General features: G+C 46.0%; 1 protein-coding gene across 6 annotated transcripts in view; it reads right to left on the reverse strand.

Moving 5' to 3' along the window:
• The window catches only part of STS (steroid sulfatase), a 137266-nt gene that overhangs the window by 64407 nt on the left and 47804 nt on the right, over nt 1–25055 (reverse strand). For all 6 annotated transcript variants that reach the window (XM_074324093.1, XM_074324091.1, XM_074324090.1 and 3 more), the window contains 4 exons: nt 9850–9990; nt 6842–6963; nt 6612–6734; nt 4926–5349 (listed from right to left, as the gene is read on the reverse strand). In XM_074324093.1, coding sequence (XP_074180194.1) covers nt 4926–5349; nt 6612–6734; nt 6842–6963; nt 9850–9986 — 806 coding nt within the window. In that variant the 5' untranslated portion in view covers nt 9987–9990. The remainder of the gene's footprint in view (nt 1–4925; nt 5350–6611; nt 6735–6841; nt 6964–9849; nt 9991–25055) is intronic.

Here is a 25055-nt window from a genome sequence, read left to right on the forward strand (position 1 = left end):
GTTGCCCTGAGTCTTTAATCCAATTTACTTTCCTTACCTCAAATTAAAATCAATATCACCTCTATTCCTCTCTGGCTTACACTCTGGCTTAGATGACCTAATAAAATCATCCCATGGTCCCTTCATTTAGAAGGTGCTTTGTGCTAAGTCAAAGGTATCCATCAAGGCTGATTCTTCCACAGCCCAACTGGAAATGTGCAAAGCTAGTTTGGAGGGATTCTGTAACTGCAGTTCAGAATTCTGACTCTGCCAAGTTACGATGGCAGGATAGCAGGACAAAAAGCTTTATCTTCCAATGACACATGTATCAGCTGTCACTGGTTTTAGGGCATTAGGACTACACCAGCAATGCTTGCAGCAAGGAGTATTTATTTACTGGAAAACTACACTCCTTAGAAAAATGGTGGAGGGGGCTCTTCCCCATGATGCTCCAGCAAGGGCATAATTTTTCCATGTACATGCTATCCACCCTGCTTACTCCTGACTTCCATAGTCCTGATGTCTTGGTGACTTCCCTCTGGATAGAGGTTGGGATCAGGGTTTGCTAAACTCAAAAGAGGCAGATCTTCCCATTCTGGGATATCAGAGATCAAAAATAGAACTCTACGTCATTGCTTCCCATTTTTGGACCGGCTTTCCAGTAGACCCAGGGCTAAAGATAAAATGGAACTGTCGTATGAAGCTTAACCAAACACCTTCACATTTATTTCACTTGTAATTGTAGCTCCTAAAATACACATGCACATACGAGTATATCGAATATGTTGATTCAATATGCATAAGCTACAGCCTGGAGAACACAGCGCACGTGGTGCAGCTCACGTGAATTTCGGAACCCGAGAACTGGATAGCATAAACGATACAAGCTACGTGGGTGCTACAAAGGCATCCTTGCACTTGGCAGTTGCCACTGCAGAGGGACCCTGTGTGTATTTGCAGAGAAAATCAGAGTGGTTTCATTCACCTTCAATGTTTTCCTAGTAATGAGGGACTGTTTTCAATGAATTTAGGGAGGAAAGGGCCAGCATATCTGGATCTTCGTACCATGGAATGACCGAGGTTCGCCTCTCCCGACTGAGAATGACGTGAAACCTACATCTCGTTCCCCCTCTGGCATCACACCTTTTTAAATGTGGCCTTCACTTGCAGTAAAGAAAAACTCCTTTGGGAATACAATCAACTTGCTCAATTCACCTGTCACTATGCAGCCTTGACTTCTTGTCAGAATACCCAGATACTTCCCCGTCACCATGGTAACGATTACACGACTCACACTACTGCTTACCTCAGAGTGACCAGGACGCATTCTCCTTTGGGGAAATTTGGAGAAGGGGTGTTGTACTCCATTACCTACGCTTCCAACAAACCCATACTCGGACCTTATCAGTAAACCAGCCATGTAGACGGCAGAGCAAAGAGGGGACGGTTCTCTTTATGGTCCACTCCACTGCTGAGGAGAAGTTTCATGAAGCACTAGCTACGGTTTTTAATCCAGTCTCTACCAAAAGCCATGGGGCTTTGCCTATTGACTCAAAAGGTTTGAGCCTACACTTCCTCCACAGGAAGACATCTCTTTCTGCATCTTGCAAGGTCATTTTGCAGCGCAGAAGAGGTGATGAGTGTGAGACACGCCCTACATGCTATGTGAGTATCCACAGTGCCTGGTGCATACGTGGCAAGCACAGTTACATATGAACGTGCTCAGTGCCCATGGAGACAGCCAGATGGCTGTAGCATCCTTCATTCAGGGCACATAAGGAGGGATGGGCATCTCTACGAAATCCACACTGCATCCCCACCTGTGAGAGCAGCAAACTTCTTGCTAATTAAAGTATATCAAGGACGACCTGTGTCTTGAATTGCTATACAGCTTATAACATATGGTGAGCGCATTCTCTAGCTGCCCAACAGTACAAGCATCTCCCCGCATGAGGAATTTTAGCCCGGAAAGAGTAAACGAGGGTGAAGGATCGTGGAGTGCATGGCTATATGTTCCACATTGTCACCCTACTCGACCTGGGAATATGCTCTTGGCATCCCAGGGCACGTGCCACGTTGGGTGAAGCAGACCACCTTTGAGAGCCTCATAAACCAAGGCAGCATTTTTATCTTCTGCCCCCATCACTCATAGCTTCCCATCCCAAGCTAGCATCTCAAGAACTCACCCTTGAGTATATAAATCATTTCAGCAACAAGGTTTAGAGAAAGAATATAAAGAGATCAAATCATCCTCCCCGTGGCCTTTGACGTATGAACTAAGCAGGAGCTAGGTACCCCAAATGGCTTTTTATGTTAACACATCCAAATAAAGCACCGGTTTCAATGGGGAAAAGTTTGAATCCAAAAGCATTTGAATAAACATCACAAACACTGTCAATAGTTTGATTGCTTTTCCTTCTTCTGCTTCTAACTCCAAATCCATTTCTTATAAATGTGGTGGGACCTGCCTAAATGATTCAGGATATTCTGACCAATGAGATGACACACAGACATGTGTCCTCTGGTCCTTGAAAACCATTTTTGTAAATATGGTGGTGTCACCATTGTTATGATTCTGTGGTGACACTGAGGCAAATCTCTTAAGGTCTTGGATCTCACATTTGGTGAGTCTGATATCTACTATAACACAAGAAGACGATTTTCCCCAAAGATGATTTTACCTAGGCAGTTTAAATCCTTGTGTCTTTGGACAATGTAGGTACAAAGACTTTTTGTGAATAGCGTCTGCAGTATGCAAATTCTAGTATTTCCACTTGTATTGACCATGTCTGCATGGCTCAAATGCGGACAACAGCCATTTTCACTGGAACCATCTATTCTGAAGAATAAACGCTTTCATAATAACTCAATAGCCTGAAACCATGGTGTTGCTAAAACACCTTGTCTCTAGTTCTGGAATAAAATTTCACAAAGCTCAATATAATCAAGATAAACTCATTGGGCTTCAATATCCATACGATAATCCAATTTATTTTGCTCCCTTCCCAAAGTCAGATGCTAAGGAACCCATTAAAATGCCCTGCAATCCTATGAATATTCATAAACTCTGTAGATTCATTTCTGTCAAAATACCACATGTTGTAAAACACCGATTCTCCCTGGAAACCACGTATCTTTTCTGAACCCTGTCATTCCGTAACGGGCTTTGTATTATTAATCTCCTCTCTGTTTCTGAGAGATTGCTGGGAGATGGAAAGTGATGTGAGAGGGTTTGGCTTTCACAGCAAATTTACCAAACAGCGGACTGCTGTGTTTTGGCTTAAACGGATAGGTCTGCAATCCTTGGAGCCCCATTCTATCTTGGAATGGCTGTTCTCTTATTTATAAAACACACTACAGTGAACCCACGAGGTGAGCGCTTTGTCAACCATGCAGACCGTGACCCACCGTTGAGTTATGACATTAATTTAGTGTCACAACCAGATAGGTTGAAAAATAAAACAAAACAGAACACAACAGGGTAGGAAGTATTAGAAGCCATCACTCTTGTGAGAAAAAGATCGTTTGAGGAAACATGTTTCAGTTAAATATCTGTGTACATCTTACTGGAGGATGCTGTAAAATGTCCATCTTATAACTTTCTAAAGCTTTTGCATTTGATCACGTGTCAGCAACCCCTTCTAGAAAAATCTAGGGGCATCATGACGATTGTGGCATTTGTCCCTAACAATAAAACTATGCTCCACGTGTGCTCCAGTATTTGTCAGAACATCCTAGGGACTGCCCGGGCTAGAATGTCTTGGAGAGCTTGTTGAAATGAAGACGTGTGGCCTCACTGCAGGTTTACTCGGTAGAAATCTCTACAGGTAAGCAGTTCTATTAATAGCAAGCACCCCAAATTCTCCTTACATAGCCTGCGGGATCATGCCCGATACCGATACTCAAGGGACGTTCCCCTCCTGCCTTCTTTGTCCATGTGTGATTGTTAAAATGACCCTCCCTTATTTGACACCATGTTCTAAGCTCTTGCCCAATGGATGGTTCTGAAGCAGGCGCTGTGGCCGCCCAGGATGTGTGTGGCCACCCCAGCCCTGTGTGTCCCTGGCTCCCGGGCCAATGGTTAGGCTTCCTGTAGGAACTGACAACTCCACAGTACCTCCACGTGCAGGTGATAACTGAAATAGGTGTTCAGAGGCATGGCTGCCAGCTCCCTCCCTCCCTCCATCTCTTGGAGTCACGTTACGTCTCTCGCCAGGCCACCTGGCTGGGAGAGCCCAGTTTCTCCACGATTTGCTGCCTGGATAAGACCGAGTCTCTGTACCACTGTCCTCTAAAGTGACAAATGGAACAAATGGTTTGGTTTGGTTTGAAGAGCACGTGGTCCTGCTAGAACATCTCCTTAGCATTGGTGTCCATGGCTCACATGACGGTCATTCCCTGCGCTGATCACAAGCCCCAGAACCGTGAGCCAAAGGGCATCCACCTAACTAACCCCAGAGAGATCACTCAGTTCACCCAGCTCTCTCACGGAGGTTTGTTTCTCTCAGAAATTTGCCTCGGACATTTTGGATGTCCCCCTATCATTTACATGACAAGGGCAACCTGTATCCTCAAGCCACGCGCAGTGACCTTTTCTCTCCTGACCTCACATGTGACGATGAAACACCACAGTGGTAACTGAAGCCCCCTTGGTCATCCAGTAGACATTGTTTTGTTTTTCGGCACATTGTCACACACACAGGATGTGAGGGATCCTGACAAAGCCACTCTGGGGACAGCCCACAGCATCACAATGCCTGTCTGAGACCACCCAACACGTGCCATCTCAGTCTTCACATCCCATCACCCCAGAGCCTGGCTGGAGGACTGTCCCCAGCATGGGAGGCGGAGTGTGGCCAGAAGGACCAGCCTGGTTGTCCCACTGGTGTGGGCACCACCGAGCATCGTGTTTCACCAGCGGTGCCAGGGTGAGGGGCGATACCCACCGTCGTATGAACTGGCTCGCATCCTCCGTCAGCCTCTGCGTGAGGTTGTCATAAGACAGGGGCTGCTGGGTGATGTCATAGTTCCTGAAGAGGAAGCAGTTCAGGGGCCGGAAATAGTGCAGGAAGCACAGCAGGGAGGCGAGGATGAGAGCTGCCAGGAAGACGAGGCAGAAGAAGACGGCGGGGGGCACGTGGCAGAGCCCCAGCCACTTGAGCACCGCCAAGGTGAGGAGGGCAATCGCGATGACCTGGAGAGGAATGAAGACCAGGAGCCTGATGGCGGACGTGAAGACAGTGCCCTGCCCGGGTTTGCAGTCTCTCAAGTTGGTCACGGGCAGCCCGTGGAAATAATCGAAGCCGTGATTTAAAGGGTGGTGACAAAAGTCGGTTTTGCTGTGGCAGTGGATCCCAAGGTGCCACTTCCCTGAGGAGACAAAGGGGCGATGTGTTGAGTCCCACAAGACACCCTGACTTGTAGGTGGACTCCTGCTTCCCACACTGAGAAGTAGCATCTTTCTGCCTAGTTAGTAGCCAAAGGCCTATTCCGTAGGGCCCTACAGATTTTCTTTCTTTGTTTGGTTCCTTTTCCACAAATACTAGGGTATCAACTACTCCCTCTACCAGAAAACAAGTAGTAAATCTAATGATTGAAACACAAAACAAAAGACAAACACCTAAGACACTTAAAGGGCAAGGGATGTAACTACATAGAAAAACACGTTTTTTTCTGGGCTACATGGTTTTTGAAAACAGTTGATTAAAATTAAAGTCTTGGAAGCAACTTGATTTTGTTCCCTAAATGGTCACCGTGGAAATGAATCTTTTCCCAAAAAAATTACGCCTGAGGCATGAGGAAATCATACTCATAACTCAGCAATTATGTGAAGCACCTATGAACATTTCTTATAAAATGTTCATTATGCCACTAAATTAGCGAGTGCCTCACAAAAAGGAAAATGAAGATGGTTTTACGACAAGATGGATGAGAACCAAGAATGGTCACTTTGCTACTGTGAGATTTTCTAGGATTCATCTGATGACCTGCATATAGACCCAAGCTTATCAAGGAAGAAGGGAGAAGCCATCATTCGTATCAATGGAATAAAATCACTACGGGAATATCGATTGAGACAAATGATGACACAATTTTAGTATTACACATACGAGGAAAATCTTTATCAATAGCATGGTGTGTGTGTGGTTTTTTATACTCTGTGTGTGTACAATTATATCTACCCATTATTGAGCTGTCTCATCCATCCATCCAACCATCCATCTAGCCATCACCCATCTCATCTATTGATGTATTTTCCCTGTCTCTTCACTTAGCTCATCTATCTTTCCATCTACCCATATATCCACCTGCTGATTCGTCTGTGTGTCTGTCTTCATCTCTCTCTCTCTCTCTCTCTCTCTCTCTCTCTCTCTCTCTCGCTCACGCTCTCGCTCTCGCTCTCGCTCTCTCTCTCCATCCCTCCACACGCAAACAATAACATATATCTACACATTCAAATAGCCCAGAAGGGGGCATCGTGCTTTACTTTAGAACTGAAATGATTTCTTCCCTCTTTAAAGCTGTGCCCACTGTGTTGGCAGCGTCAACCCCAGCAGCACTGCTCTCCTGCCGCCACACTGTCCCGCTCAACCTGCCCGGGTCCTTGCCTCCCCATCCTCAGCGGCCCACACCTATCAGAGCTGTTGCATAGCCTTGCGTCTTCAGAAGCTTGGCGAATGTAATCTCACTGCTGGGAAGTCCTCCAGAGGAAGCTGAGAAGAGGAAAACGCCCACACGCGACCGAGACGCTATTCCTGAGGCAGCAGAAAATCAATGATTAGGATGGGGAACCATGAAGACTGGGAACATGGAAGATGCCCCAAGGAGAAGGGTAGGCATGATGACAGAGCCAGGAGGTTACCTGATCGGATGGAGTACCGGCCTGTCATGAGGGCCGCCCTGCTCGGCGTGCACAGCGGAGACGCGGCCAAGTGCTGAGTGAGTTTCACTCCCCCTTTGGCCAACGCATCAAGATTGGGAGTCCTAGGAGGAAAGAACCATGTTACTCATGATGACTTTGAAAATGCAGCATTCTCTGCGGTTTTCATAGGGAGACACCTCTCCTGGGATACTGAGGGCTGTGTGGGGTTGTGTGAAGTGGGAGAGAGGGCGGGAAATGGAGACGGGGCACAGAACAAAGACTCAATGAGAAAGAAGAAAACCACGCTGAGCGCTCAGTGATCCCGAAACGACTGGTGCAGGGAGCCCCACACGCCCTCAGGGGGCTCTGAACTCCTGCTCCCTTGGTCCTGGTTTAGAACAGAGGGACACGTCTCCACAATTAGCTACTGTGAGGAGGGAGAGTGAGACGGGTCAAGGCCCCATTCCTCCCCCGCCCACGTCCCCCCAGTTACCTCCATGCCCCCAAAAGAGAAAGCTCTGGGGATAGCTTCCCTCCGCTCTTCCAGCCACAGCCAAAGGGGAACCACTAATCAGGTCTCACCAGCCTCTGCCTAATTTCCACCTGCCTCCATGGAGAAGGCAATAACGGGAATCATGTATATTTATCAGTGAACTTCAACAAATGGGTTAATATGGTCCAGGAAAAAGGGATGCAGGCTAATGTGAAAAAGCGGCATGCTATAAAATCACTTCCACGCTGTGTTGGCTCATGGCTTTTATGCTTCATAAATGCTCATCTATGGGCTCACTTCTAGGACGATGCATTATGCAAGATAAACCATCCTGGTGCTTTTTTTCCAGACCCATCACCTTAGGAAGTCATTCCAAACTTCCTCGGTATTCAGGAATGAATGCGTTCCAGTTCTTGGAGCACGCTGAACTCTTATCCCATATCCCCCACTGGGAACCCTGGTTCCTCCCTGTCTGCCTGGCTGGTTATTTTCCATCCTTCAGTTCCAGGCGTAGTAGGAATTCTCACGGGCCTTTTATGGCCTCCGACTTACTACACCTGTCTTAGGGGACGGGCCCACTCCATGTGTCAGACATCTAGCTGCACTCTCTATTGCAGCAGCTTCCTCATTATAAGGGGACGGCGAGGTTAATTGTGCTGCCTTCCAAGATGGCGGCCCGTGAGGGTGGCGCCCTCGTCTTGCTCACAGTTAGGGCCCCACAGCCTTTCTGGTCCAGAGCCCATATAGAAGAGTCAGCAATAACACACATCTTGAAGGGAAAGGTCATTTCGTTACATGTGTACTGTCAAATGGGTCTCCCACCTGTGAGTGTAGTTTATGCATTTAATTGTCCATATTGCCACTTTGATTTTGGCCTAAAACTACACGGTGCTTAGAAGACCAAAACTGTAAATTGGACGTAAGCCTCATGGTACCTCTGTGGGCCCACTGAGAAATCTGACCACTTTGGCGTGTGATATTATAAAATACAAAGTGAGAAATGTAATTCAGAAAGGTCTGGAATCTAATATGGATAGAAAGACAGACTGAGGTAAGACACTGACAGGGGTTCTTCCTTGGGACATTTATATACTTTTTTTTTCCCTTTTGATAATTGGTCGAAACTAAACCTTAAAGGCTTGATTGCAATTTTTTTAATTAAGTCACTTGAGTAGAAACAGTTATCTAATTATCTCAATAAACTCTAGGACTATTACATCTAACATTATATGAATATCATATTCAGCATTATTATTATTATATTGAATGTTACATGATATTAAGAATATATAAAATTTAAAACTAGAAGTTATGACTGATAAGAAACATGAAATGACTAACAAAGTTCATCTCACAGATGTCAGGAAGTGAGATCTAAACTTTTCATAAAATGAGGCAAAAGGTGGGGCAGGAAATATTCACGGTTCATTAAAATTTTAAGAGAACACTGAGTGCAGATCTTGTACACATGTCTAAAAATCTAACGCGTGTCATCGGGCAGCATATTTAAAACAACAAGCAACATCTAGTGCAAAGATTCAGGCTGGAACCGACATGCACGTGGTTATGTCTTGTAGGCAAATTTTTTCTCAAAAAAGTAATTTAATTTTTGTTTGCTCTGACACGTAACCATGAAACACACTTTCCAAGATGCATTGTCACCTTGAAAAGAAGACGCCAGAGCGACTGATACGGAAATAAATCAGGTTCCCGTGGCACTTAGCAATGGGTCTGTCCCCGAGCCCTACATATATTTACTACTCATTGATCTTACGAGAACATTCTAGTAAAAGCAAATGATCTCTTTCCCCGTCCTCTCCTTGAATTCAGTGTGAATTGATGGTCTGTGAGATGAAGCTCTGCACAGAACCATTTTGGTCATGATCGTAAGAGAAAATTTGGTCATTATCATAAGAGAAAAGTACAATGCTGATACCAAGATTCTACCCCCAGGGCTGACTTTCCTTTTCAAGCCAAAGGGCTCTTCCACTATTTCTTATGTGAAGTCAGTTTTACACAGGAGGCTCAGAATCCAAACGCCCTCTTCTGTCTTAGTCTGGCCCCAGTGCGTTTCTTCCTACCACTGCAGTTACCCGTGGCCTACGAAACATTCTGGCATCATCCCATGTGTCCCTGGGACATCTGTCCCCAACCAGAGTGTCTGACTGATGATGGAGAACAGCCTAGAGAAGAAGGGGAAGGAAGGGGTGGAGGTCTGAGTGGGAAGGTGACAAGCACGGATGGGACAGGGCAGCCTGCACACCAACTGAAACAAAGGCAAGAAAACTGAGGATGTGAAAACAGCAGCAAGGTAGCTGAGTGTATCCCACTTACTACACCTGTTCACACAGTGTCACACCTGCCTTCCTCTCCGCTCTATCTGGGTGTCTCTGTGAAATCACACATCAACATGTGCCATTTGGGAGGTTTTAAACCATCACCACATGGTCTGCGAACGTGGGACAAGTGCCCACAAGCACAGCCATGGGTTTGCACAGTGGGCATGTCACCCAACCTGAGGGTCTTGTTTCCATAACACCCGGGATCTCCGATGCCAAGGTCGTCAGCTATCAGCACGACAAAGTTGGGCCTTGACGTGGCACGGCTCTGGGCCTCACACAGGAAGAGCAGCAGAAGCAAAAATATCTTCATCTTCCTGCAAAGGGAAAAAAGAGAGAGGTGAAGGACGCCGGTGTGTGGTGGACCGTTCACCTCCTTCTCTAGAACCTTCCTCTCTCCTCACACACATTTCAGAAGGGGCATTCTTGCAACCCCTCCGCCCCAGACAACACGAGCTCCAAAGACACACTGTCTATGATGCCAGAGGGGAAAGAATTTTATCCCTTTTCTTGTGCATTTGTTTCCAAAACAAATCTTTCCTTTTCATGGAGAGCAATGACCTCTCGTTTCTACCCTAGACCAACACGTACGTTCCGTTCCAAACAATGAAAACACAACCATCTCCCGCTCTCTTAATAGAAGGTGGGTTCCGTGATTAGCTAAGAGTTCTCTATTTGAGTCCTGGGAAAACAAGCATGTTATGAAGAGCAAATTTTCAGGGTCACATCCTTTCTAAAATTAGCTGTGAGTGTTGGCGGAGCAGCTTTTGAAAGGGAAACAGAAACGTAGGCAAATCTTTCCAGACTCAAGGAACAGAAGGTCCACAGCCTTGTGCATCTCCAGGAACTGGCTAGAGATCAGAGAACACACGCCCAGGAAAGGAATCCATCCATCTGCTATGGCTGTCATCACAACACACACTCACCCTATGCCATTCCATTCCTTTAGAGAATAACAGGCTGGAGGAATTTGGGGATGATGGTGCTTAAGCACATGTACCGGAAACCCCTCTCTGATGTCCATAGGGATTGCCAACTGAATATGAGATGAGAAAGAGAACCTGCAAGCATGTGAGCAGCTGGAGACTAGTCCCTAATGCCTTGGCTCTGAAATGATGGGGTTAAATGACCGAGGGGCCATTTGAGTTTCGAGCCTATCCTGGGAGAACTTGGGACTGAGAAACCAAGAAAGATCTTAGCAGAACACGTTGTGTCAGGAATACACTGGGGAGGGGACGTGGTTCACACGGGAGCTGTGGGGCTTTGCACAAGGCAGCATGCTTCTCTCTGGACACTCTCTCACATCAAACAGTCAATACCCGGTGTTTGAGCCAATGAGTAAGTAACCATTGACCACGTCTGTGGATGTGAGATTGGAGGGTTGCCCTCTTCTCAAAATGTGCCTGGGGTACACCAGGAGAGCTGGCTGGTTGAACAAGCATCAGAGAAAAACCACATGCCATCCAGAGTCGACGTTTACTCTGTGGAATTCAAAATCCCTCACTCTAATTCAAGCAAAGAGGTGACTGAGAAAAGGCCATGAACCATTTTCTAAATGGTTGGAAGGATATGTGGGTAATAGACTATTTCAACATTTAGCATCCATTTCTAAATATGAAGAGTGACATGTGCTACAGCATGTGGAGATGACCGATGACACCCATTAATAAGGCCCACGGAACACTTAGGGTTGGGGCATCACGGGTCCCTAAGTGGATTTAACGGCGTGCAAATCCATAACGAATACCAGTGATGTATTCAAAAGAACGTATCATAACTTCCTGTCCCCAAGAATGCAGCACAGACCATTCACACTGGGAGAGGTGGACACTGGAACACTGTGGGTATGTGTTTCCACCCACCTAATGTTTTCACGTTTCCCTTAATACAGAAAATGAATAAATACAATGTCGTCTTGTACAACGACAGTTTCCTGGGGGCACGCACCGTAAGCCCTTTCCCCATGACTTAATCACATCACCTACATGAAGAAATGGCGCAGGAACATGGCTGTCATGGGTGACAGTCAACTTAATAGCCTTAGACTTGTAAACCGGTCTCTGAGCCTCGGCACGTGTGACATTTGGGATTGGATAATGCGTGGTCGTGGGGAAGGAGGCGCTGTGCTGTTCCCTGCAGGACATTCAGTAGCAGTCCCCTCCCCACCAAAAAAATTCTGAAACCAGATATGTCTGTGGATATTGCCACATGCCCCCTGGGAGGCAAAATTACCCCCAGTTCAGAATGACCCAGTTATAACCTGCCTGTCACCCTTCTCGTCGTCTGTGAAATCTTTGCCTCCTGCACACAACACAATTACGATTCACTTCCTTTGTTCTCCTATGTGGGAAGCTTGGCTTCTGTGGAAGGATCTGGAAACTGTAATCCCTCTGAGGAACCACGGATTTCGCCTTAGTACCCACAAGTCCATCTTCAATGCCAACAGGTCGCATTCCTCACCTGTAACGTGCCCTGCTGGTTACAGAAGCTCTGAAATGCCTGGGTACATGGCTGAGGGTGTCAGAGAGGCTGTTGAAAGAGACCATCAGGCTCTGGGACCCCTTCTCCTCTACCCTTACCTGCTACTTATCTGTCACCGGTCCACGTGGCAAATCTTTCCCCACCCTGCCTTCTCATCCGTATGACTATTGTTACCTCTTCTTGCAGCCACTCTCTCTTTCCCTACCTCTCTCCTTAATTCTCTCCTTGGTGGCTTTTGCTCTCTGTTTTTCTGGGAGTAGAGGAATGAGTGAACAATTCAGTCAGGGGCCTGGTCCCAGCTCAGGCCACCAGCTATGAGCTTGAAGTTTCAGCCCACTGTGCCTCACTCCCTCGTGTATTTCACTGAGATGTCACAGGGCAGTCAACAGAGGTGATGAAAGAGGGTTTCCATGATGTCAGAACCTGGGAGAGATACCTGCACCCCCATGTTCCCTGCAGCATTATTCTCAACAGTCAAGACATGGACACAACTTAAGCATTTGTTGATGGATGAATGGATAAAAATGTGGTATAGATACAATGGAATATCATTCATCCTTAAAAAGAACGAAACCAGGCCAGCCCCGTGGCTCAGGCTGTGGGAGCTCCATGCTCCTAACTCCGAAGGCTAGAGGTTCAATTCCCACGTGGGCCAGTGGGCTCTCAACCACAAGGTTACCGGTTCGATTCCTCGACTCCTACAAGGGATGGTGGGCTGCGCCCCCTACAACTAACAAGGGCAACTGGACCTGGAGTTGAGCTGCACCCTCCACAACTAAGACTGAAAGAACAACAACTTGACTTGGAAAAAGTCCTGGAAGTACACACAGTTCCCCAATAAAGTCCTATTGCCCTTCCCCAATAAAATCTTAAAAAAAAAAAAAAAAGGAAACCCTGCCGTTTGAGACAACATGGATGGATTCCGAGAGAATTATCCTAAGGAAAATAAGCCAGACAGACAGACAAATACTGTATGATCTCATTCATACGTGGACTCTTAAAAAAACAAAAAACAAAACAAAACAAAAACCTAACCAACCAAACAAACAAAAAGTTGAACTAATAGAAGCAGAGAGTAGAACGGTGATTTCCAGGGGCCACGGGTGGAGGGTAATGTGAAGATGTGGATTAAAGGGTATAAACTTAGAGCTATAAGAGGAATAAATTCTGGGGATCTAATGCACAGCATGGTGACAATAGTTAGTAATACTGTATTGTATACTTGAAATTTGTTTAAACAATAGGTCTTTTTTAAGTGCCCTCCTCACACACAAAAACATTAACTATGTGAGGTGAAAAATGTGTTAGTTAATAGTGATAATCATTTCACAACGTATTTGCATATCAAACATCACGTTTTCATTTTAAATATGTACCAAGGGCACCAAAAAATGTACACACATTTTAAGAGATGTGATCTCTGCTCAAGCAGTAGTTCGCTGTCATCAGAAGTGTCTGGACGCTGATGGGAACCACTGTGAGCACCTCTTGTCATTGCAGAAATCACACATGACTTGTATTCATCTTTTGTTATCGGTATGTATTGAGTATTACAATGACTACAGTTTTTTTCCTTTCTTAAAATGTGTGTACATTTTTTGGCACCCCGTGTGTGTGTGTGTGTGTGTGTGTGTGTGTGTGTGTGTGTGGTGTAAATGGCATTTGTCAATTACACCTCAATAAAGCTGGGGCGGGGAGGAGAACATTCCCCTGTTCTCCCCCAAAGAGAAAGAAAAATAAAAGATTTCCAAAATGGCAATGTGCTAGACAAATTTGACTTGTTAGGAGTATTTTAATGTATCCATACCTTTGCCATTAAAAGCAATTCACTGACAGTTCAACCAAATCCACTTCAACTCGACAAACGCTTACGGAGCAAAAAATAAAAGACAGTGTGACAGTTTTGTGATAGTTTTGAGGTTAATGAGACACAGAATCACCCTGCAAGGCTCTGACTGGCCCAAGGAGGGAACCCACAACTACAGAACCCACTAACGGGAGCGGCGTAGTGAAAAATGTGGCTTCTACAGTGAATCCACGGACCATTTATCTAGCTTCTTTGTCAGCATTTTCTCCTATAAAATGCAGATAACCATAATAATAATACCTTAGAAGCATTATTGTGAGGATAAAATTATATTCATAGTACTATGGCTCGATAAGGGAGTAATAGTTAGGGACCAATAGTTGTTACCAGTCACCATAACCAGTGATCTAACTGTAATTTCATGTAGACTAGCTACAGTAATAGAGTTTTAAACAAAGATGTGGGAGGCCAACAAAGATAGCCCAATGACACCCCTCCTGGTATTTATATCTTGGATGACGCACTTGCCTTTGACGGTGACTGGACCTTGAGACTCGGTTCTAAGGAACAGAATATGGAAATGATGGGAACATCCCTTCTGCGATTAGTCTGCCCAAGACTCTGACGCCCGTCTTGCCAGTCGACTCTGTCTCTTGCTGGCTTTTGATGAAGGGAGCTGCCATGTTGGAACAACCCCATGGAGGGACTGAGGGAGACTCCCAGCCAACAGCCAGGAAGAGAGTGAGGCCAACAGCCTAAAAGCAACGAATCCTGCCCACAATCACCTGAGCGAGCTTAGAAACACCTTCTGCCTCTGTTGAACCATCGGATGAGACCACTGCCGTGGCCAGCACGGCAATGGGAGCACAAGAACCAACTCAGCTGTGCCCAGATTCCTGACACAAACTGCGAGATAACAAGCATGTGTTGCTTTAAGGTGCTACATTTTGGGGTCATTTTTCAGTAACAGTTGAGCGCTAACACCAAGTACAATCGCTTAAGATGGGGAGTTCACTTCTTAATGAGGATCTGAACAAAGCTTTCTTGGCAGTGGCTTGGAAGGTCCTGCAGCACTTATTTCAAGGACACGTTTCATGACTGATGAGTACGCAGGATTCATAGAAGTAATTTAAAGATGCACTGCTCAGTTCACCAACCATGTGGAAAATAAAGTTTTGTTTTACCACGGAAAATGCCAGGCACGGAAGAAAGTACGTACGGTAGCCCAGAGGGACATGACTGAAAGAGAGATTAAACAGAATAAAATTCAAGCTCTGAGTCTTAAGTAAAGTTCCACTAAAATTCCACCCATTCAGGGACCGACCTGGGGCTACTGCGCTGCCTACTATACACAAAAATCAAATCAGATTATTTTCCAGATAAACTTTGTTTTGCGAGGGTTTCAGTTTTATTATAAATGTACAAAAGAAAACATATATATAAACTGACAACTTGGAGACTCACTCAGGGGACATGCTTCTCTCCACAGCCGTTTGTTCTGTGCTTGTTGAACAAACGGCTGAATGCATGCATTCCTACAACTGTGTGCCATGTGTTTTTGTTTGATTGTTGTTGTTTTTCTCCATGCAAAACTCTCACTGTGAGGTGGGGAAAAGTCTCCAGAAACAGCAGGGGTCATAACTGGAGGGCGCTGTCTGCCCACAAAGGACATTTATCTTAGTCTAGAAGTGATGGCAAGACAGGGAAGATTTTAATCAGGGGATGACAGGCATGTTTGATTTGTATCCTCAGACACTCATTCGGTCGCTCTGTGGTGGATGGATTGGGCAGATGCTGGACAGCAGGTGCAGACAACGGCCATAACCCCACAAAGGTGCTGACTAACCCCAGACTAGGTGGGGGCAGGCGGGCGGGGAGAACAGAACCGATTTGAGATGCAATCAATAGAACTTGGTAATTGACTGGATATGAGGTGTCAGGAAGACAGAGCGATCAATGGCTCTTCAACCTTGCTCTCTGAAAGGTACTGGGGCCATTAGCTGTGAAAAGGAACAATGAAGACAGAAAATGTCCGGGGCTTATGACAATGCGTCCTCTCGATGCTGAAATGACGCCATTGTCAGGATCCATTGCACCTGTGTGTGCTGCTTGGGCAAAACGCATTCCACCGTTCTATGCGCTGTGAGGAAAGCATTAGTACAGGTGCCCAACTTTTTTTTGTTTTTTAATTGAAATTAAGCCCAAGAGTGTTAAAGACCATTAATAATGATTAATATCTACATTCATTTCTGAATGGCCTAATGGTTTTGGTTAGCACAAGGTGACCGTTTATCACCAATTATACCTCAAAAGGTGCCTGGGGTACACGTTATTAGGGGTGGGGTCAGAACTTCCTTCTAGGCCAATTAAGAATGTTTGCAAATTCACGTTTGTTAATAGCCACTTAGAATCCCACTGCATATAAATGGTTACCATCTAAAGTAACCAGAACCGATTGTTTCCCCACAAGTAAGGATTAGAATAAGGTGTTTATGAAGGTGTTTTAAACTATTAAAACAGAGTTGCTTCATAAAAGTACTTAAACATGAAATGAAAGTGCTGCAAAATATTGAGAGCGTGGCACATTAAGTTCTGAAAATCGGCATAATTTCCCCCCTTTGAAAAAACAAATTATTTCTCTGAGCAAACTTAATTTGGCCAAAGAAAAAAAGAGCTTTTTTGAGAAGGTAGCTATTCCTAAAACAGAATTATTATGAAGGAGAGAGACAAAAGAACATTTTCATCACTGGAGGTGTAATGACATTAAATTTGTTCATTAAAATAAAATTAACACTGTGCTTGCATAACAAATTTTTACCACGGCAACGCCTATATTCCAGATATATCTGCTTCATGGAGAAAAAAGGCTTAGTGAAAACATAGAAAAACACCTACACTACAAACCATATTTTGTTTAGAAAAATGCAATTTTTCTCCAATTCAAGCCATAGATAATAAACGAAATCCGGTTAACAAAGTGTTATCTAACAGATGTCCTGTTTGAAATTCACAAAGAAAAATAGTCTGACATTTGGACAGCAATGAACTCATCCGAATACATGTTTAAGCAGGTATTTTAATAGATTTAAATGCCTTAGAAAAGTTCCTATTGCAATGTTGTCCCAAGTTTTTCCAAAGAAATTTGTATTGCTGCTGATTCATTGTTTTCATTCTAAATAGCTGAATATCTTGCTGCTAGCCATTTACATCTATTGGTTTGCTTCTAAGACAAAGCAGTAGAAATTCACCCACTCTGCTCACAATAATTCATAATTATTGTAAGCAAATATTTCGTCACATTATCACGTTCCCCAGAAAATATGTGATGTCACAGAGCTTTGATAAAGGGTCATTTTGTGAAAAGTATATTTTGTAGTGAGTGGGTCGTCTTTTAAGGATAAGAGGTCATCTGAACACTAAACTGCATTTTTCTTTTCCAAACTAAAGAACAAATTAAAGAACTCCATGTTTTTTTGTTTTTTTGTTTTTTAAGGAGGGCACAGCTCACAGTGGCCCATGTGGGGATTGAACCAGCAACCTTGGTGTTATTACCACCACACTCTAACCAACTGAGCTAAGCGGCCATCCAAGACTACACATTTTTAACACAGCTGTCCTCTATGGGGTCCAGAGCTCTGTCAGCAAGAGATGCCTCCCGGAGATGAAACGGGCAAGAATAATTGTAATAATCTTGTTAGGCACGCACGCCTCATACATCCCAGTGCATTCCCACTTGGAATAACGGGAGCGAGTTCACAGATGGGGCCCGCCCCCCACAATTTCAGTTTGAACTACTGCAGCGAGATCCCAAGGGTCCATCACGGGGCACCTTTGTGCTTTGGCCGAGGCACCGATGGAAATCGCACTCTATCCTCGTTAAGGTGACCGTGTGAAAGGAAACCACGTCTCTTGTCAAAGTTATATCAACGGAACCCCTTTAATATGGAGTTGGAGCTGCCCTCCTAGAGGAATGGCCTTGCCTGTCTTACTTCTCAAACCTTGGATGTTATTATAACACAGGACAAAGTCACCTCAGGACGGGGCCTTAGTAACCTGGTGTCCCAAAGAGCTGTTTGCAAAGATACCAAGAAAGCAGGTGTCATGACTACAGGACGGATGACTCTGGGCTGAAAATTAAAAACACTGTTTAGCATCAGCGTCCCTGTGTCACGTTAGCTGCACCAATAGCAACGCCTTCCTTCTGTGATGTCACTGTCCCCCCCCTTTGTCATAAACACCCCTGGCCTTTGTCTCCTCATCGGAACACTGTCTGGGCTTCTGCCTGAATCAGCGCTTCCCGAGTAGCTATTCTCATGGATCTCAGATAAACGCTTGTGGCCTCTCCCTTTGAAAGGCTTCTTATTGTGAGGGTATCACTCTCTTCCTTAGCCCCTTAATACAGCTAGTCAGCCTGCAAATCTACAGGCTTTGCTGTTATCCACTCTTCATGGCCTACCTAATGCTTTTATGTGTCTATAATTTATGAAGAAAACTGTGTGTCAGGGTGCTTCTCCAAATTCTGGAGAACGTGCACATCCTAGGACTTTCCCCAATGGCACGTTGAGGGTCAGCCCAAGGGGCCCGTTTTGGGTCCTGGAGAACCACGATCATTCGGGTAGGACACGGAGGAAAGTGTGAGAAGGCCGGGGTTAGATGACCTCTGTACTGAGGGTAGGATCGTGTAAGAACCACATATCCAGAAACTGCATTGGTCTGTGGGTTAAATGTCTTTTTGAAAAAAGACCCAAGACACCCCATTTGCAAAGGAGGGCCCCTGGCCCCCAATTTGCTAGGTTCTGTGTGCTCAGTCCCACTGGGGATGTCCACACTGAAAACCGTCTTCTACGAAGTACGCATGGATGGCCCTGGCAAGGGTTTTCATAGGTTGAGTTTGTGGAAGCTGCAGGCTTATTATTTCCTTTGCTGACAGACAATTATAACAATAGTCAACCAAGACGATCCGAGTTCAAACAGTGGCCACAATTATACTTGACAAGAGGATATAATTCCCCCTAATTAAAGCAGCTAAAAAGGCAGTCCCCTACCTGTTACAATGGTACCTTGGCAAATGTTAACCGATGGTACACAGTATAGGCACTGAGTACACTGCATGTGGTAGGTAAATATCCATAGACATACTGGGCGGATGGGCAAGCAGTGTAATGATGTCACTTTATAAACAACCGCATTAGTTATAAGTACAAAGGGAAGATATTATGAACCAGAGATTAGTTCATTGAAGATGTAGCTGCCAGAAGATTGCAGAATTAATATTGTTATAGGGGGCATGTGTGCATGTAGGAACGCAAACAGCCATTGCTTGAACCAGCCCTTGAGATCTCTAGGGACAATGCAGGCTTTGTCTCCTTTAAGGGGCTGCCAGACCTCTTACCCCGGTAATACCAGCAGAAGGAGTAAGAATTCTAGCCCAGAATCTGAAAATTGCATGGTACAGTATCTGAGTGTGGCTGGCTAAACGGACGTTCTAAATAACAGATGATTTGTAAAAGCTATGTAATGAGTGTGAAAGGGTTTGCAGACTGCTTTACGGCTGCTCGATGCAATTAATTTATACTGATGATTTGTGTGAATGCGCTATGAGAATACTTAGGCAACACGTGGAAGGTTGGCTGTGCTTTGGAAGAGAATAAAGTCTCAGGGACATCGTCACAGGTGGAAGCAAAGAGGAAAAGGGACCCAAAAAATCCACGATGACACACGTAATCTACTTATCTAGGAAGCATAGTCATCGGAAGGAGGACGCTGATGGTAAGATACGGCCTAATGGACACTCTTGTGACAATTTTAATCGACTCCCGATGAGTGAAGGAATGACGTGAAATCACTAAGGCTAAAATAAATGCTGCTTCCATGTCTATTAATAGGGAGGTGTTTTGGTGACGAGGAAGAGAAAACACACTCGACTCTCCACACGTCACACTGCAGTTGGAACATTTTTCTGTTCAGATCAATGCTACTTAAGAGGGACAGACACAAATTAGCTTATCGGGGAAAGAACAAACAGGCTGCTGAGGGTACAGAAACCATTATGCATAAGTGATGACGATGATGCAGGAATTGCTAACATTTCACCCAGAGCACAAAAGGCATGACAGTTGTATTTAAATTTGCCTGAGTGGCCGTCTCCCAAAGAGAGAAAGAGATTCAGCTGTTGTCTCACAGGCCAGAGCTAGGACTGCGTTCAAAACAAGGAACTTGATCTTGTAAGAACTTGCCAGCCCACGAAATGATCAGCCTGTCAAATTGCACCTTTGTCCTGCCATAACCCAGCGGAGACTGAAACATGCCCATCTGTCGGGGATATTGCAGATGGGTTACTTCTTGGACAAATAGGGATTTGAACAAAATGACCAGTTTCATCCTTCCCAACCAGGAGATTCCATCAGTCCACAGGCAAACTCATCATCTACGATACCCTGAGGCGGAAATGAAAAAGCAAAAGCTTATCCAGTGAGCAAAAAGCCCCACCAAACAAGCATTCTCCTCCATTTTTGCACGGCATCGCTCTGCGCCGCGCTTCTTGCTCTGCCTGCTAGACCCCGGATGAGATGGCCTGACACAAAAAACTCGACAGGAAGACGATAATTAACAAAGGATTTGACCACCTCCTGTAACGATGGGTCATTTGAATGTTTTGAAACAGCCATAAAAGCAATTTCCATCTCGGTAATCAGCCCCATGCATAACCCCTTCCAAGCCTTGTCTTGCGAAGTCTCACAGAAAATCATTATAATCAATGGAAATTACCAGGCAACAACAGAGTTTAAGAATACGTGCGTTCTCTTGTTGAGAGAATACTCAAAAGAAGCGGGTAGCCTACCGTAAAGTTCCCAGCTCTGGTTCATGTTTAAAAGCAACAGGCTACGGCCAAGTTTCACCTTTGTCACTGGGGATGGGAGCAGATGGTCCAGGAGACAGCAACTTCATTCGCTGACCCTCCACTCACAGTTTCTACATCAGCAGGAGTTTATTAACCATCATCCCATGAGGAATCTTCTCCTAGAAAGAGGCCCTGTCCAACTGAGTCTCAGCTTCCCTCTTGAGCACAACTTTCCCGTCCAGCTTGGCCCTGCTACTGGGGCATGGCCAGTGGCACGGGTTGTGAAGCTCATGCAATGAAGGGAAGCCTAAGGATGCCTCCTCTCGGTGTGTCCCTTGAATAATGTCTCCTCGCGGCTCAACAACCACAAGTGGGAGAAAAGGCAGTTAGGATGAAGTCACACCACTGACAAAGCTGCCATTTCACAGCGATCTTGAAAAACAGCGACAGCTAAGAAACGTTCTCACCTTCTGTGTTCTGCAAAATGGTTGACTGCAAACAATCTCTCTCCTCGTAGGACTTGGAGAAAACTCACAGATGGTCCCCATGCCAACTGTCAGGGCCGGGGGCAGGCCCCCCAAAACATTCCACAATGGCATATTGATTGCTTTGAATTAGAGTTACTTGACCAGCACCCAATGCAGGAAGGTCACGCTGACCGTCCCTTGTTTCTTTGAACACAGGGCATCTATGTCCCCTGTCAAAGATGCCCTCCTTACTGCCTGGGGAGACACCCTGATTGCTAGAGTTAAGGAATCCAGGGCCCAAAAGCTTGCATAAACAAAGCCTGCTACTCCTTTCCTAACTTACTAACCAAGCCGCAGGGTTGTTTACGTTTCTCAGTAATGAGCACCCCAGTCTAAGAGTCTTTGCCCTGTCATTTCTTCACAGACTTATCACTTCCTTGCCTAAAACGTATAAAAAGCTGGCTGCTTCATCCCATTAGAGAGCATCATCATTTATGATGTCCCATGCACACGCAGCAAATTAGTCTTTCCTCCTGTGAATCAAGCCTTGCGTCTATTTCATCATTAGTCCAGGTAGAAGAACTCAAGAAGGGTAGAGGGGGAAATTCTCCCTCTTCCTGATACTGTCTGGGACTAAGCCAAAGACGAACCCTTCCGATTCCCATTCTTGATCTCAGAAACGCTTCGCTGAATTGCTTGTCCCCACTGATCAAGGGGAATAAAACGCTTGTTAACGAAACTTTGGTTCACTTTTGCTCCTTTCCCTGGGACCCTCACCTTTGGTTCCTGGAGGCAGCAGATGGCTCCAGCTGGAGACAGGCTGGGCTCAGGGTAAACTATTCTCTGGCCTACTGTCCAGCCAGGCCACCCTTTCCTCCCACTCCCCTATGCCTGGTTCTTCTGGTCTGCTTTACTCTTGCCTATAACAGAAAAACCCTTTTTGCCTAACCTTTGAAACCCTCACAGTCTGTATCGTCAGAGCATTTCCCCCTCTGCAATAATCCTCTGGAATAAAAACCTCTCCTTCCTGAGTCTGTATCGGTGTTTTCTATTTGTCATCATGCAGACCAGGCTGGCTGGGGAGAAGAGACTCTTGGAATAGCAGATTTGGAGCCTTTTTCAAGCCTGACTTTTACATAAAATCCACTTTCCTTCCCTGAGAAGTATCACACAGACAACAGAATCACATTCCTTGCTGCAGTATCGTGGCTGCTAAGCGTGTACCCAAAGCCAGATGCCACATAACTAACATCATTTCTATTAAATAAAAAGAAAAAGGTGCAGGTGTGTGCCCGCCCCATCTCAGGCGATGCTAGTCACGTAATTGTTAGGCTGCAGGGCACACAAGCTTATCTATCACTCGGATACTCTGCTAGACAACTCTGATCAGCTTGAGGGAGCAACGTATTCCAATACATTTGCTATATGCACAAGCTCCAAACGAGCAGCTGCTGTTTCGCTTCAGGGCTACCGTGCATCGCCTCGGTGGTCCCCTTGGGAATGGGCTGCCGCTTTCCTGAGGGCACCAGGAAGGCACCAGAATCACGCAGATAGCCCATCAGGAAAGACAAGATACGGGCAGACTAGGAGACGTTACTGAAAAGACAGCTGACAGTGGTGTGAAGCGGTGTAGCAGGGAAACCAGGGGGTAGAGGGTTGGCTCTGAATGCTGGTACCACCCCAATGCCCGAAGGGCAGGTCACCAGAGCCAGTGAGGACCCTTGAGGGGAACTGGGATGCTCAGTGGAGAACACAGCCCTTCCCGGGCAACCCGCCGGGAAGGAAGAGGGGGCTGTATGGATTCCTGGATCTGAGTCCCCTCGCCTTCCAATTTCCTGGCTTTCCTTAGCCAGGCTCAACCGGAACCAAAAGACAAGACAGCCCGTGGCTGTGGTTCACATGGGGCTTCCTGCAGGGGTGGGAGTAGGATGAGGGGAGGCAGAGGGGCTGTCAGGGGCAACAGGAAAGAAGTGAGCTCCTTAGCGACTCATTACGTCATTGACGTCTGAGAAACCCATCACGGGACAGTGTTGTCATCCCTGTGTCACAAGAACAGTGAGCCTGAGAGGGCTGTCCACCCTTGTCTGGGAGTACAAGAGGTGAAGCCATGAATTGGACCCTGGTATAAACGGCTCCCAAATACTTTTGTCCTTGTCACCATTACCACTGACGTGTAAACTCCCTTCATGCAGATGTTAAAAAAATACACAAGAAGGATTGCACTGACTGAGGTTTCCACTGACACTAAAGAAACCAAGTCATTCTTTCTAGACAGTAGGTCCCGTTTGTGTGCAACTGGAGGCGAGAAGACGTGTGTGAGTACATGCAGCGTTTGGGAGGACGGTTCCATAGAAAGGTTAAGAGAGGAAATACTAGGTAAATCTACCTACGGGCCGAACTAGGTTACCCATTTTGCACTGAGTGTCCCAGCAACTGGGTCAACAAACAAACAAACGAAAAACAACCACAGCACGATGTGGAGCAGAGAAAGTGAAGCTTCTCAGGTAGAAACAAACATAGGTAACATTGATCAAGTGCCTACTAGACACAGGTACAGCCCGGTGTGTTGTACATACTAAATGACGGTGATGACCATGAGATGACAGCCATGACGACACCCTCCGCCGCACTTAGAGACAAGCTGGACCAACCTTGCGTGGGGTCTGCATTCAGCCAGAAGACATGACTCCTCTCAACCCCCATCGTCACCACAGACTCCCGGTCACCTCCACGAATCCCCGTGGGCTCGGGAGACCAGAGGACGCTATGGTGTGGACGCCAAATGAAGACGTGCTGGGAGCCAGACTGTGCGCTTTTCATATTCTTTCGGGTCTATCTCCAAATGGACCTACACGTGACACAGCAGCTACGCACAATGCACTGCATTTGGTGACAAAAATAAAATGACTATCTCCATGGGAAAACCCATCCACAGAAAGAAAATAATTATCTTTGCTTTTACTGTTCCCCTCCCCCCATAGGAAACGCACAAAAACAGTGTCTGCTAAAAGATGTGGAATCTTCCAGAATTCCGTTTCCGCGTCCTGGTGAGCTTGTGGGACAACCCCATGTGGGTCCAAAATGATGCCTCCGTCACTTGAATCTGCCAGGTGGTCTCAATAAGTGTCTCCTCAGATTTACCCCAGATACAGAGGTCGCCATCATGGGCGGTTCCTCGACCCCTACGAGACCAATATGAAAGACCCCTAGTGGGCCACCCAGGCTCGAGTTCAGTCAGGCCCCGAGGGCTGACAGAATTACTCTGAGCTTCCCACATACACGTGTGCCTCTGGTTCTCTTGATCCCCACGCAAGGCATCTTCTGTGATGCAGGATTATGGAGACGTCCCACATGCAGCAGCGAGGTCCTAGAGCGCTCATGGACTCAACCAACAAACCCGATAACTGTCTTTAGAGCAAAGGTGTGGGAAGCACAGAGCCAGTCGGGACACACGGAAAGGAAGGAGCCGCCTGGGAGGAGAACTTTCTACAGGGGACGAGGTCCAACCGACAGAAGCCAGAAAAATGCGAAAGACAGAACTTGAAGACAGACACCGACACTTCTGCCCCCTAGTGTGCTCAGCGAGGATAACGCCCTCCCTTGCATGGGGAGGTTCCCTGAAAAGGTTAAGGCCCATGAGTAGGACGGACGTGATTCCTGTAATGAGGTGACTCACCTGTTAAGTGACTCAGTTCAAAAAGGAGCGATTGCCTTGGGTGGGCCTGACCTGATCAGGCAACTCCCTTCAAAGGAACTGAGAAGGGAGGGCTCTGAGAAGTCGGGCGG

This window comes from Rhinolophus sinicus, chromosome X, assembly GCF_036562045.2.
Source record: "Rhinolophus sinicus isolate RSC01 chromosome X, ASM3656204v1, whole genome shotgun sequence".
Taxonomy (NCBI): Eukaryota; Metazoa; Chordata; class Mammalia; order Chiroptera; family Rhinolophidae; genus Rhinolophus; species Rhinolophus sinicus.